Source organism: Elephas maximus, chromosome 7, assembly GCF_024166365.1.
Source record: "Elephas maximus indicus isolate mEleMax1 chromosome 7, mEleMax1 primary haplotype, whole genome shotgun sequence".
In the NCBI taxonomy this organism is placed as follows: Eukaryota; Metazoa; Chordata; class Mammalia; order Proboscidea; family Elephantidae; genus Elephas; species Elephas maximus.
This window is the reverse complement of record NC_064825.1, coordinates 37,564,779-37,579,454: the sequence shown is the minus strand read 5'-3', so window position 1 is coordinate 37,579,454 and position 14,676 is coordinate 37,564,779. Positions and strand designations below refer to the sequence as shown.

Genomic DNA, 14,676 nt, shown 5'->3' with positions numbered 1-14,676 from the left:
CAAGGTGTATATAAATTTTTGTATGAGACACTGACTTGATTTTGAAACTTTCACTTAAAGCACAATAAAAATTAAAAAAAAAAGTACATATCTCATGAAGCCATTGTAAATTTTAAATGAGTTAATGTGCTCAGAAAAGTACTGGGCACATTGTAATTACTATGTTGGCCTTTGCTATTATTATTTTTGATCTGATTATTATATATACACTAATTTAGAGTCTTAGGGGGCAGACACATTATCTGACTTTTCTTGGTCTTAGCTTCTCTGTAAATTTTAGTATTATACAACTGTCAACATTATAATTTTATTTTGAGAGTCTTTAACCCATAGGAAAGACTAAAGGATTTGTTCAAGTGAAAAAAAATTAAAAAGGTCATTTAGTTTGTGGGCTTCTTTTCTAAGTGAGGGAAATATAGCAGATTCAGTTAACTGAATTATAACATTGAGAATAGGGCACATAGAGCCTACTTTAGTAGGATACTCATTTTTAAATGAGCTTTAATTCCATGTCATGACCAAAAGAAAAGGGTTGCGAAAAGACAGGAGGAGAAAGCTTAGGGAGGACATAGAACATACAGGGAGGCTGAAGGAAAGGTGGAAGGGAAGAGAGGAAAAGGAATAGAACATCAAAACAATATAGATTACAAGGGGGAAAAAAAAAAAAGGAACAGAGGCAAAAGGAGAGGAGAGACTACCAAAAGGTAGAGAGTTGAGGAGAGGAGAAAGGGGGAAATATTGCTAAAATGTATTTAGCACCTACTGAGCAGCCTTGCATAGTTAGGGACTTAAGTTATCTCATCGAATCCTTAGAACAACTCAGTGCAGTAGTTATTATTGTCACCATTTTAAAGATGGAAAAACTGACTAACAGAGCTTAAATAATTTATCCAAGGTCAATTATGTTAGTATACAGTATGGCAGACATTAGGAATGAGACCTTTCCAGACTTCACTGTAACATGCTGCCCCATGTCCTTAAGGACTAATGGTGAGATAAAAGATGGTCCTCATAAGTTGGTGGTCTAGCCTCACACAGTGTTTCTGCCACAATGAGAAAAGACTTCTTATATGGGCTCAAAGCTTGGGTACTACTGCCTCTTAATTCTACCTTAGAATGTTAATTATTTGAGTCAGGACACTTAGATTCTAGTTGAAGTAGAGCCTCAAATGCTTTATGCCTCAGGATAAGTCACTCTTCTGAGACTCAGTTTCCTCATCTGTAAAACAGGACTTGGACTAGATATGATTTCCAGTCAACTGTTATTCTTTAGCTCTTAGAAGAAGTCCCCAGCCATTCAAGTACACGGCAGGAAGCAGTAAGCAGGGAACAATCTCAGCAATATTAGCAAAAATCTATCAGAAGAAAATGGAGACCCAACAGCTATCTTCATATAAGCAAACAGCGGCAATATGTATTGAGTAGCACAATGTGTAATATGTATTGTAACGTATTCTGAGGAGCAGGTTTATGTTGTTGCTCCAGGTGGGGCCACTGCATAACATTTGGCAGATTGCTTATTGGGCAATCTTAGGAGGTGATATTCATGTACATGATCATAGGCCATGGCCCTAGCAACAGGAAGCCAGAACAAGGGCCAATGGGTAGAAGTCAGAATAAAGATAACTGTGGATTAATAGAAAAACAGCAAATACTGTAATGTTCACAGATGTTCCTTGATGTTGAGAAAACTCTACCTTTGGGAGTTTTTAGGCAGAGACCAGATGATGTAGAAGGGAGTCTACCACCGAATGAGAGTTTAGAGAGTGCTCAAGTGAAATTCAGGACTCTGGTTTTCTAATGTGTTCAAAATCAGTTGAGTGATCTTCTTAAAATCCTTAAGACAATTTCCTGAGCCACGTTATTATGGCCAGGATAATAGTACCTACCTCATGCAACGGTTATAAGTATATAGGGGATTATATGTGTCTAATTCTATACATCTATACATCTATACATCTATCTATCATCTATCTCTGCACAATGGCCACACATAATAAATGCTCAATAATTGTTAGTGATCATTATGATGATTCTTCTTACAATTATTGCATAAAGCTGCCAGCATGGCAGAACTTTCGTTTTCCTCCATAGGCGTGGAGTTGCCATCTATGTTTGCAGGCAAAGATTGGTGGCACTCCAAGAGACGCTACTTGTCATCTTTAATTATGGCATAAGCTCTTAACAGAAAGTCCACTCTACCTCAAGCTTAAAGTCAGAATTTAGCTGGGAAAAATTCCCCACATTTAGGTAGGTCACAATCATCCCATTAATTTCTGAATTTTCCCCTAACAATTCTATTTCCAAGTTTTTAAAATGGAGCTTCCCCACAGTCCAATGTTAAAAAAAAAAACAAAAAAACCCGTAGCCATCAAGATGATCACGACTCATAGCAACCCTCTTAGACAGAGCAGAACTGCCCCTAGAGTTTCCAAGGAGCACCTGGTGGATTCTAACTGCCGACCTTTTAGTTAGCAGTTACAACCACTATGCCACCAGGGTTTCCAGTCCAATATTAGCAAACACTGTTTCCACTATGAACTGCACAGCCTCTATTTCACTCAGCATTATGAATATTTCCTTCCTCAGAAATTAACTCAGTCAGTTCAGCTTAGAAATTCTATTGTCAAAAAGCATGTGTTTCCTATGGGAGTGTCATTCATTGCTTCTTTTCTTTTTGATAGGAGAAGTAGATATGATTCTCCTCCACAAACTACAAACACACAGCTGTCAAAAGTAATCACCGCATGAGAACAAGTGGATAGGGAGTGAGTGTCCTTGGGTGCTTTATAAGAAAACAGTAAACTAGCTTATTTATAGTTAACGAAAATACAGAGGAAGGGCTATGAAGCTTACATTTCTGCTACTTATACCACATTCCTTAATGCCTCAGTGCAAACCAAGGCCATTCTTACGTCCAGGACTTTGTGCTATGTCCCTCCTCCCCAGCTATTAATTTTCCCTCATTTCTTTTCTTCATTTTATTCATGTATTCATTCAGAAACTCATTCATTCACAAGAATTTACTGAGCCACTTCTATATATGTAACTGCTCGGCCTGAGGAGATCTACAGTCTAGTCGCAGTGATAAAATGATATTAGGGCATGTTTTTCTTCCCCAGAAAAATCCTCTCTAATTTTTCTAATACATGATGACTTTTAGCTAGTGTTTCTACTTTTGATAGCATTTTATATTACTTACTAATTGTCCCATGTAGGTGAATCTTATTTCCCCAAATAACTGTAAGGTTCTTTAAGAGAAGATCCCTGACTCAGGGAGCTATGACCATAACTGAGCATTATCTGGCCCAACGCTGCCTATTTAAGCAGATCAAGCTGGTTTCCCTTTTATCACTGGGACAATTTACTCTTCCTCCTTTTTGTGTCTCGGCTCGGATTTGTAGGGGTCATGAAATCTTTACTATGGCTTAACTCCCAGTCTGGAATTTGCCTATGGAGTAGTTCCTCAGACTTAAACTGCTCTCTCTTCAAACTCCTACAGAAAGCCCTTATAAGTCGTTGCTGAATCCAGGAACACATACAGCATGTATAACTTCACATTATTTGCTAAAGCTATTCGTAGTGTATCATTTTCTCTGTCAGTGTACTATTTGCTCATTCGTTCATGTTATTCTTCTTTCCAACTAGACGGCAGACTCCATGAAGACAGAAGCCATAACTGCATCTCTTCCTCACAGTGCCTGGTCCAGTGCTGAATGTGGTAGTCCTCAGCCAGCACATATTAAACACTGCTGGAAATTCAGTAAGTAACAAGAGATCTGCCAAGTCATTACAGAAAGCTTGCTTTGACAGTGTTCTCTTTTTGAGTACAGAACTTCCGTAGAATTATATTCTCCAAAGGTACAAATGTGTCTTACCGATGTGGCAAATTTACTTTCCAAATAATTCTAATGTCTCAGATCTTTACCTGAGTCTGCCATCCTCTGCTGCAGCACCTCCTGGTATAATCTTCGTAATAAATATGCCAGGGTCATCTCCAATGTGGGGGTTATCTGTCCCTCCAGCAATACTGAATCCCAGACCAGAATTCCCCTGTGGAAACAATAAGTAGACATGAAATGATGTAAATGTCACCTGAAACCTAGCTCCCCAGGCACTCTGGGTTATCATCTTTCTACTCAAATGGAAATCAGGTTATAGCAGTCTTGTATGCAAACCTCTAAAGTGCACTGTCAACATAAAGACAAGGTCATGAAGAATACTCAACTCTTTTGTCCCTGAATTGCAAGAATTCAAGAGGCCTTAGGTTTTTGCTTTTAAAAAAATTATACTGCCTTTATGCAGCAATTAAAGTGATCATTATGAAGTAGAGGGGAAAAAAAGCTTACTAATTGTGTAATGTGAAAAATGCAAAAAGCCCTTAGGGTGAAAATTATAAAAATAATACACTCACATGAAAAAGAAATGTAAGGAAACAAGCTACCTGTAAATATTTGGTTTGATAGAGTAGTGAAATTTAGGTGTTTTCATTTTGTTATTTCTGACATTGTTTTAATATTGTTTATCCATAAAATAAATGTGTTTCTATATAACAAGGATACTATATTTAAGCCCTTTTCATACAACTAGGTAGACTTTATAACTTTTTTTAAACAGTTGAGGAAATTTCATCAAGGTTATATACCTTCATTTATTTAACTAGTCTCTTGTCACTGGGCATTTACTGTCTCTACATATTCTTACAACAAATATAGCTTACTAAAATTGTGACCACTGATCAAGTTCAATAAAAAGAGAGGAGAACTAATAGCTTAATATTTAACCTAGAGAAATTAATTAAGGCACTCAATTAGTTAGAAAAGTTCAATGTGAAGGTAAGATCAGCTATAACTTGACAGTTATACCACTGCAAATGTCAAGGTTCTGTTTGGCAATTTTTATTGACCAAATTTAATAAAACTCTGAATTCCATGGGGTTGTTTTTACAACTGTACATTTATGTTAAAAGGTTGAAATGAATAATTCAGCCATGACAGTAAAGTCTCACGTCCTTATGCTTCTGACATCTTCTCTAATTCTGTTTATTCTCCGAAAGATTCCAAAGTTCACTGGACAGAGATCTTGCTTCTTAGCAGTAACCTAATTATGAATTTATTTAATATTTATTAAACATTAATCCTGTGCCTGGCACTGTACTGAATCCTGGGGCTACAGCAGTGAATATGTCAAGTTATTACGAGGAAGTACAGAGTGCAGGAGCAGCTAACAGAAGAACCCAACATAGGGACTTCCCCTGCAGAATGAATGGCAGTTAGATACTTGAAAGGGAGAAAGGGTGGGAGTCCAAGAGAAGGACAGAATGTTCCAGGAAGAGGGAAAAAGATATATAAAATCTCTTACGTGAGGAAGAACATACCAGGTCCAAGGAACAGTCAATAAAGTTGGAACAAAGAAAGCAAGGAGAAAAGGAGAATTGGATGAAATGAGCCTGAACTCATGAAGTGATTAGTGCAGAGGGTATGTCAAGCCTTTTTAGGTTTTAAGTACCTATTGACACCAGATGACTGTACCGGTAGTGGCTGCGAGTTTCCTATGTGACTGAATCTAAGCTTAAGTGATTGTTAAAACCGGACAATTTCTTCCTTCATAAAACTCAAGTCATAGCAGAAAAGGCAGTGATAGTCTTAAAGCTGGTGACCAGTACATTTTCACTACAAAACATCAGTTGTATTATTACATATGCAGCCACTGAGAGAGCATTCAGGTGATTTTACAGGCAGTTTCCCTAAGATGCTGAAGTTTGGGAAGGGAAGGATGGGAAGATGGGTATTTTCAATGAAATTTGAGTCTGACTCCAGGAAAATGGACTGGATTATATTGATCTTATGGAGCTAGAACCTTAGGGATAATAACTGATTGATTAGTGGGGGTGGGGAAGGAAAAAAGCAAAGATGGGAGATACCCAAATGATTTCTCCTGACAATATCAGTGTGTTTGGAAAGGGTATTTAAACCTTGCTATTTGAGAAAGGTATTCATGATCTGTGTCTTATCATTAACTCCTGTTATTTCTAGTTTCACACTTTGGTGCAAGAACGCTGAACTGAGCTGCTTGCTCTTTCCTGCACAAATCACACTATAAATCACCTCTCAGCCTTTCCTAATGCTGTCTCTCTACCAGAAACTTCCCATCTCCCCCTTGATTGACCCAATTCTTCTCATCTCTAAGATACAGCTCAGATGGCATCTACCTCAATAAATCTTAAACAGTCACCCCAACTCCTCATCTCTGTTAAGTCACTCCCTTTCTGATTTTTGTATATTCCTATGCTTACTTATGTCATGCACTGTGTTGTTTTGTAGTTATCCATTTATCTTCCTTTCAAACTAACTTCTAGAAGGCAGGTGCTGTGACATATTCATCTTTTTTCTTTGGTGCCTTGTCTGGCACAAAATTATATTCTAGAGATATTTGATGATTGAATAAACAAACAAACAAATCTTCAGAGAATGTTCATGCTGTAAAGTGAAGACTCAGATACAACATGATAGAAGTCCACGGTATGTTAAGGAACGTCATGTGGAAGTAGCAGCCATTTTGTTCTGTGTGGCAACAAGAATCAAAAACAGAATCCTCAGGTGTACAAACTGTGGTTCAGCTGAAGGAGGAAAGGTAAGATAGAGCTTTCCAAGTTGGGGATGTACTGCTCTGAGAAGAAAAAGCATTCACTCAAGGGGCTCCTGGCTAGTCACTGGATATGAGAGATACAAGCATCCACTGAGATGTTAAACTGGATGACTTTAAAGGATTCTTCTGGGACTCTGTCTTCCTGTGTAGGAAAATGCTCTTTCACAAAGGAAACACTTTAGGAACTTTTAATGGGAAAAGTAGATCAATGTTGCATTATTTAAAAAAAAAAAAAATTCCATGAATCAACAGATATTTGAAGTAACAGCTTCGATGACAACCCAGCAATATTTAACCACTGTTTTTAGAACGGACTTTGATATGGAAAACGTGGTGCCTCCTCCATTTCCTAATATACTTTTCTCTGTCCCTAAGCCCACTCTGAGAAAAACAGTGAATGGGCCAGGGAGTCCACAACAGAAAGAGGTAGAGATGAAATATAACTGAATCTGTGTTTCCACTCCCAAAGATTTCCAAATTCTTTTGTGTTTCAATTAAAACTAGTTTGCCAGCTGGGTCTGGCCTAGTTACTATGGTTCTTTAGAAGAGGCTCATCTGAATTCAGCTAAGGAAATGATTTAAAGTGCTTTTCCATCTCCTCTTATTGTTCTTCCAGACTTCCCTTCGGGCCTTTGCTACCAGCCAGCAGCATTCAGTGGAGAGAGGGAAAGATAAAAATCAGCAGCGAAATTGCTGCCTGCTGCTCTCCACGGCTGAATTACTCCAGTCCCCTGAGAATCATCTCAGAGCCTGCCAGCTGCAGGGGCAGATCTCAGCTCCTTTCTCCTCTGAGCAGCAGTCTCTTTATGTGAACAGGCAGACCCTTGGCTGACACTCGCAGATCCTGAAAATTGTGACTAATTAACCAAGTGCTGATCCTTGACTTAGTCAATGGAAACTGTGAAGTGCCACACTGGCAAGGGCAGCCCCTGTGTGGAGTTCTGGGTGGGCTGCTCTCTTCTTGCAGTTGGGCAGATTCCACAACTGATGAATGTGACTGGCATGGACCGTTCTTTCCCTGCTTCCCAATCCTCCACATCTGGGGACACTCCCCCAGGAACATAAGCTCATTGCCTAGCCAAATGGTACTTTCTGCTTCATGTACTACACAACATCTACATTCAGAGGGGAAAAAAAAAAGCAAAAAGGAAAGACACTTTACCATGTAATTGATGGTTGTAAATATTATAAATGCAATGTCCACAGGAGAGCTCTACTTTTTTAAAAAGCTTATTCTCCAAATGAAAATTATCCCCAAAATGGGGTTAAAAAAAGAGGAAAATTTAACACTGACATAATATGCATTCATATACTGTTCTATTGACAAAGCATTTCTTTAATTTTTAGAATTTAAGTTTTCTGTTTAAAATAGCGTTTGACCTGGTAATTCAATTCTAGGAATTTATTCTAAAGAAATACTCAGAGATGTATATTTAGATTTGTGTTCAAGGCTTTGCTGTAGCATTATTTTTCTAATGAAACACACATACACCCACACAAACACAATTGGAAACCCATAAAACTCGTTGCTGTCATGTCAATTCTCACTCATAGCGACCCTATAGGACAGAGTAGAACTGCCCCATAGAGTTTCCAAGAAGCGCCTGGTAGAGTTGAACCGCCGACCTCCTGGTTAGCAGCTTGTAGCACTTAACCACCACGCCACCAGGGTTGAGTCCAAAATATGGAGAAATGGTTAAAGTACTGTGGTATGTACACCTGAATGTGAGAATATTTCGGAGTCATTAAAAGTGTAGTGCTTTCCGATCCAAATTCCAATGTCATATTTTAAGGGGATAGAGAAACAAATCACCAATTTCATATGGAAGGGAAAGAAGCCCCGGATAAGCAAAGCACTACTGAAAAAGAAAAAGAAAGTGGGAGGCCTCACTCAACCTGATTTCAGAACCTATTATACAGCCACAGTAGTCAAAACAGCCTGGTACTGGTACAACAACAGGCACATAGACCAATGGAACAGAATTGAGAACCCAAATATAAATCCATCCACGTATGAGCAGCTGACATTTGACAAAGGACCAGTGTCAGTTAATTGGGGAAAAGATAATCTTTTTAACAAATGGTGCTGGCATAACTGGATATCCATTTGCAAAAAAATGAAACAGGACCCATACCTCACACCATGCACAAAAACTAACTCCAAGTGGATCAAAGACCTAAACATAAAGACTAAAACGATAAAGATCATGGGAGAAAAAATAGGGACAACCTTAGGAGCCCTAATACAAGGCATAAACAGAATACAAAACATTACCAAAAATGACGAAGAGAAACCAGATAACTGGGAGCTCCTAAAAATCAAACACCTATGCTCATCTAAAGACTTCACCAAAAGAGTAAAAAGACCACCTACAGACTGGGAAAGAATTTTCAGCTATGACATCTCCGACCAGCGCCTGATCTCTAAAATCTACATGATTCTGTCAAAACTCAACCACAAAAAGACAAACAACCCAATCAAGAAGTGGGCAAAGGATATGAACACACATTTCACTAAAGAAGATATTCAGGCAGCCAACAGATACATGAGAAAATGCTCTCGATCATTAGCCATTAGAGAAATGCAAATTAAAACTATGATGAGATTCCATCTCACACCAACAAGGCTGGCATTAATCCAAAAAACACAAAATAATAAATGTTGGAGAGGCTGCGGAGAGATTGGAACTCTCATACACTGCTGGTGGGAATGTAAAATGGTACAACCACTTTGGAAATCTATCTGACATTATCTTAAACAGTTAGAAATAGAACTACCATACAACCCAGAAATCCCACTCCTCGGAATATACCCTAGAGATACAAGAGCCTTCACACAAACAGATATATGCACACCCATGTTTATTGCAGCTCTGTTTACAATAGCAAAAAGTTGGAAGCAACCAAGGTGCCCATCAATGGATGAAAGGGTAAATAAATTGTGGTATATTCACACAATGGAATACTACGCATCGATAAAGAACAGTGACGAGTCTGTGAAATATTTCATAACATGGAGGAACCTGGAAGGCATTATGCTGAGCGAAATGAGTCAGAGGCAAAAGGACAAATATTGTATAAGACCACTATTATAAGATCTTGAGAAATAGTAAAAACTGAGAAGAACACATACTTTTGTGGTTATGAAGGGGGGAGGGAGGGAGGGAGAGGGTTTTTTATTGATTAATCAGTAGATAAGAACTGCTTTAGGTGAAGGGAAAGACAACACTCAATACATGGAAGGTCAGCTCAATTGGACTGGATCAAAAGCAAAGAAGTTTCCGGGATAAAATGAATGCTTCAAAGGTCAGCGGAGCAAGGGCGGGGGTCTGGGGAACATGGTTTGAGGGGACTTCTAAGTCAATTGGCAAAATAATTCTATTATGAAAACATTCTGCATCCCACTTTGAAATGTGGTGTCTGGGGTCTTAAATGCTAACAAGCGGCCATCTAAGATGCATCAATTGGTCTCAACCCACCTGGAGCAAAGGAAAATGAAGAACACCAAGGTCACACGAAAACTAGGAGCCCAAGAGACAGAAAGGGCCACATGAACCAGAGACCTACATCATCCTGAGACTAGAAGAACTAGTTGGTGCCCGGCCACAACCGATGACTGCCCTGACAGGGAGCACAGCAGAGAACTCCTGAGGGAACAGGAGATCAGTGGGACGCAGACCCCAAATTCTCATAAAAAGACCATACTTAATGGTCTGACTGAGACTGGAGAAATCCCGGCGGCCATGGTCCCCAGACCTTCTGTTGGCACAGGACAGGAACTATCCCCGAAGACAACTCATCAGACATGAGAGGGACTGGTCAGCGGGTGGGAGAGAGATGCTGATGAAGAGTGAGTTAATTATATCAGGTGGACACTTGAGATTGTGTTGGCAACTCTTGTCTGGAGGGGGGATGGGAGGATAGAGAGAGAGGGAAGCTGGCAAAATTGTCACGAAAGGAGAGACTGAAAGGGTTGACTCAATAGGGGGAGCGCAAGTGGGAGTACGGGGTAAGATGTATGTAAACTTATATGTGACAGACTGATTGGATTTGTAAACGTTCACTTGAAGCTTAATAAAAGTTAATAAAAAAAAAAAGAGATTGGCTCAAGATAAAAAAAAAAAAGTGTAGTGCTATTCGATGACCATGAAAAATGTTCACTATATAAATGTAACAAAAAATATATGAAACTTTATTTACAGTATGATTTCCATTGAAAATATTCATAGTGGAATGATTATTACTTTTAACAAGAAAATGATTAATTACTAATTAACAATAGTAAAATTGCAAAATAATAATTCAAATTACCTTCCCAGGTGTGACCTTGGGTAAATTACTTAACTTTCAGTCTATTTTTCTCATCTGTAAAATAAAGGTACCTACTTCACAGAACTGCTATAAAACTGAAAGCAAATGACATATGTACCAGCAGAGTGTTGAGCATAGGTCTTTGCACATGCGAGATGAGCAATTCAGGGTTAGTTCATTTCATGTGGTTTAATATATAGCAGTGTTCGAAGGATTCTCAAAAATTTTCTTACAAAAAATTATTATATCAAATAGGCTACCAGCATGAGGGCAATAACAGAGAAAAGAAGACAATGCAGTCTTTCATTTGTGCTTTTATGTATTTACCCAACAAGTATTTATTAATGCTTTTTAACCTATACTCTTATTACATGTTCCTTTTCTTTATAGAGACAGTTTAGCTAGAAATGTGGGGTGGGGCGGGAGGGGAAAGGATGGCTAGATAGACAGCATTGAAACACTTTAGATAACTAAATGCTAGTTCAAGGAAGACTCAGTGTCTGTCAGCCTTCTTATACCCATGTCCTGTTTTGGTAAACATTTACCATTCATATGTCCTCTTATCCAACCAAGATTCCTATATGCTCATCCACATCCCAGGAGCATCTCTCTGTTCTTTTCACTCCCTAACAAGAATCATCATATGAGTCTGTTTTCTGCATACTCCAGCCAAAATATAGCTTATACTCCAATAATCAGATATATATATATATACATATATATACACACATACACATACATACACACACATATACATATATGTATATATACCTGTATACATATGTATATGTACGTATATATATATAATATATATGTTGCTTTCAAATACAAAATTATACCTCAACCCCAATCCGTAGATTTCTGATATGCAACCAGATTGAAAATTATTAGTCCAAAACTTGACAATTGGTCTACAAATACAAATGAATAGGCAACAATATAAGTAGAATAAAAATACCACAAAGGGTTAAAACAGATATTAGCAAATTAAAATAAAGAACTTTTTAGGCCACGTGCCAGGAGAAAAATATCGCTTGATAGAAAAGTCCATTAGTTTACAAATAATCTTCTAAATTGTCCTGGAACTCATTTTACTTTATGCAGTAAATCCAGAGTGGCACAAGGAATGAAAGCATATCTTTCTCATAGACCTTACCTGTTGAAAATCACTCAGTCTTTCTCATATCCACCTTCTATAACATACCGCAAAATCAAAAGATGGATGGCCCCAGGCCTATTACTAAAATGTAAAGATTGGAGTGTAACAAAGATATTTCTAACTATTCAAAGTTTTCCTTTTTTTACGTACTAACAATCCACACATCTTGGAATAAAGTTCTCAGTCTGAATATGAGATGCCAATTTCCATTTAATGACAACATCTAGGAGTTGAAACTAGGAAGTCCCATGGTTTGTTATATTGAATTGTAGTTTTCCCAGAGGCTGCTGGGAAGAAGAGCCATTAGGAGACCTGAGGTTGGACTCTGGGAACTGTTTAGAGTAAAATGTTTTAAGAAGGTGGCGGACAGAGGAGAGGAAGCAGTTTTGACAAACTGTTTGAGAGAGAACACCAGACTGCTGTAGACCAAAGTACTCGATGGGAAGTGAAAAGGTAGATACAGTGAAAGTGTTGTTGGGTGCTGTTGAATAGGAACCGTATGTATAACAGAATGAAATGCTGCCTGGTCCTGCACCATCCTCATGAAAATAGACTACCTTTTTTTTTGTAAGAATTTTGGCCTTAGGAGAGATACATGGTAGCACTTGATGAGAAGAAGGCAAAGTAGAGATTTTGGAGGATGACAGGGAGGGAAACTCAAGTATGTCTGTGAGCTAAAGAGGCCCTCAGAAGGGGAAACTGAAAGGTGCAGAAGAGAAGGGGAGTATATGAGAAGCAAAATGTTAAAGGAGGAGTGAGAATGGGTCCAGAGCCCAGATTCTGTAAGTCCTTCCATAGGGACTGATTAAATACATGGTGTTATAGCCATACAAAGGAATACAATGCTATTGTATAAGTTGTTATCCTGACACAAACAGATATTTATGGTATATCTATACATAAAAAACAGAATACAGTAAAAATCTGAACTTTGACCTCACTTTGTAATGTATATGCATAAAAAAAGTTTGGAAGTATGTGTACCAATATGACTGGGTATCAGAATTGTAGATCATTTTTTTTTTACCATTTTAAGAAATTCCCTATTCATTTTTCCTTATAAATATATCTTATTGTATATACACACACATGTGCACATACATACACATTTTACATTTGTAAAACTTGTCTAAAAAAAGAAAATAGTATAACTCAGCCTTCGCTAGGGGAAAGGATACCTTGCTTTCTGAGATAAAAAGGATCAAGTTGCTAACTCAATGCTGTTGAGAACAAAAGCCAAACTCATTGCTACTGAGTTGATTCAGGCTCATTATGACCCTATTAGGACAGGACAGAACTGCCCCATAGTGTTTTCAACGCTGTAAATCTTTACAGAAGTTGACTGCCACACCTGTCCCCCATGGAGCAGCTGGTGGTTTGGAATCAGCAGCCTTCAGGTTAGCAACTGAGTGCTAAACCATTATACTACCTGGGCTCCTGACCAAGTTGCTATAGGTAAAGTTATAGTGTTACTTTAAGGTAGAAGAAGGTATAAGGTCAATTGAAGGTAGAGGAGAAGGAAGCTGAGGAGTTCTTGACCGGTGATATTTTTTTACTCTACACATTTAAAAATCAAGATGTCAGGGGGAAGGGTTTAGAATAAAGTTCAGAACTTAAAAATAACAGCAATGGTTTGGAACTGCAGCTGTGAGGCAAGAAAGGAAGACACATAAGGTTCAGTAGGAGTCTGCTGAGTAGCACTGAGGTGGGACACCTTCAGCATGATTATGGGATTCCTCCTGTGGGGCTTAGTAACCTTCAACAGTGGAAAGGGATGGTTTGGTCGTTCCACGGCTGAGGCTAAAAAAGCAAATGTAATTGATGTTCAAGGGAATGTGTAATATAAGTTAGAAAGGATACGGAAGGAAGCGAAGCTAGGAGGATGCTCACAGACTGGAAGAATAGAAGAAGGTGAAAAGACTGAGATCATACATAATGAGGTTAAATCATAGACTTAGGGGGATGAGTGGATGGAAGAGGGGACATCAGGCTGAGGACATTGTGAGATCTCAGGGGTCAAGATTTCAGAAATGAAGCAGCACTCATTGACAGTCATGTGAGGGTAGTGTGTGAGAGACCCGGGGGCTTCTGGAGCTTTTAACGTTGTATTTACCTCTGGTCTTAGGCCCAAGATTTCAGTCTTAGTGAAAAGGCACAGATTAGATTGGAAAATAGCCCCTATTGTTGAGCTGATTAATCTGTTCCACAAACTCTTTCAGACCTTAGAGACCAAACAAACCTCAAAATTTAATAAGCTGATGGTCCTTCAGTTACAGCAATTACAGTCTCCAGTCAGAAGAAAGTTACTAAACACTCTAATAGTACCACACCAGGCATTTGTCATTACTGTAAGAAATCTGACCATTATAAAAATGGATGCTATAAATTGAAAAGCTAACAAAAAATTATAAACCAGATGTTCCTTGTCGAGATCCTCATTTGGAATGAGGAGGCTCCAGGGTTAAAACAGGGACTTTTTCTATGGTAGTGCTTAACTCACAAGGGTAAACTACAATGTATGTTAATGGAGAAACTTGCAAATTTTTAATTGACACTGA

General features: G+C 38.4%; 1 protein-coding gene across 15 annotated transcripts in view; it reads right to left on the bottom strand.

Annotated features, from left to right (window-relative positions):
• The window catches only part of DLG2 (discs large MAGUK scaffold protein 2), a 2,175,949-nt gene that overhangs the window by 640,481 nt on the left and 1,520,792 nt on the right, over positions 1-14,676 (bottom strand). For all 15 annotated transcript variants that reach the window (XM_049891082.1, XM_049891084.1, XM_049891085.1 and 12 more), the window contains one exon: positions 3,929-4,053. In XM_049891082.1, coding sequence (XP_049747039.1) covers positions 3,929-4,053 — 125 coding nt within the window. The remainder of the gene's footprint in view (positions 1-3,928; positions 4,054-14,676) is intronic.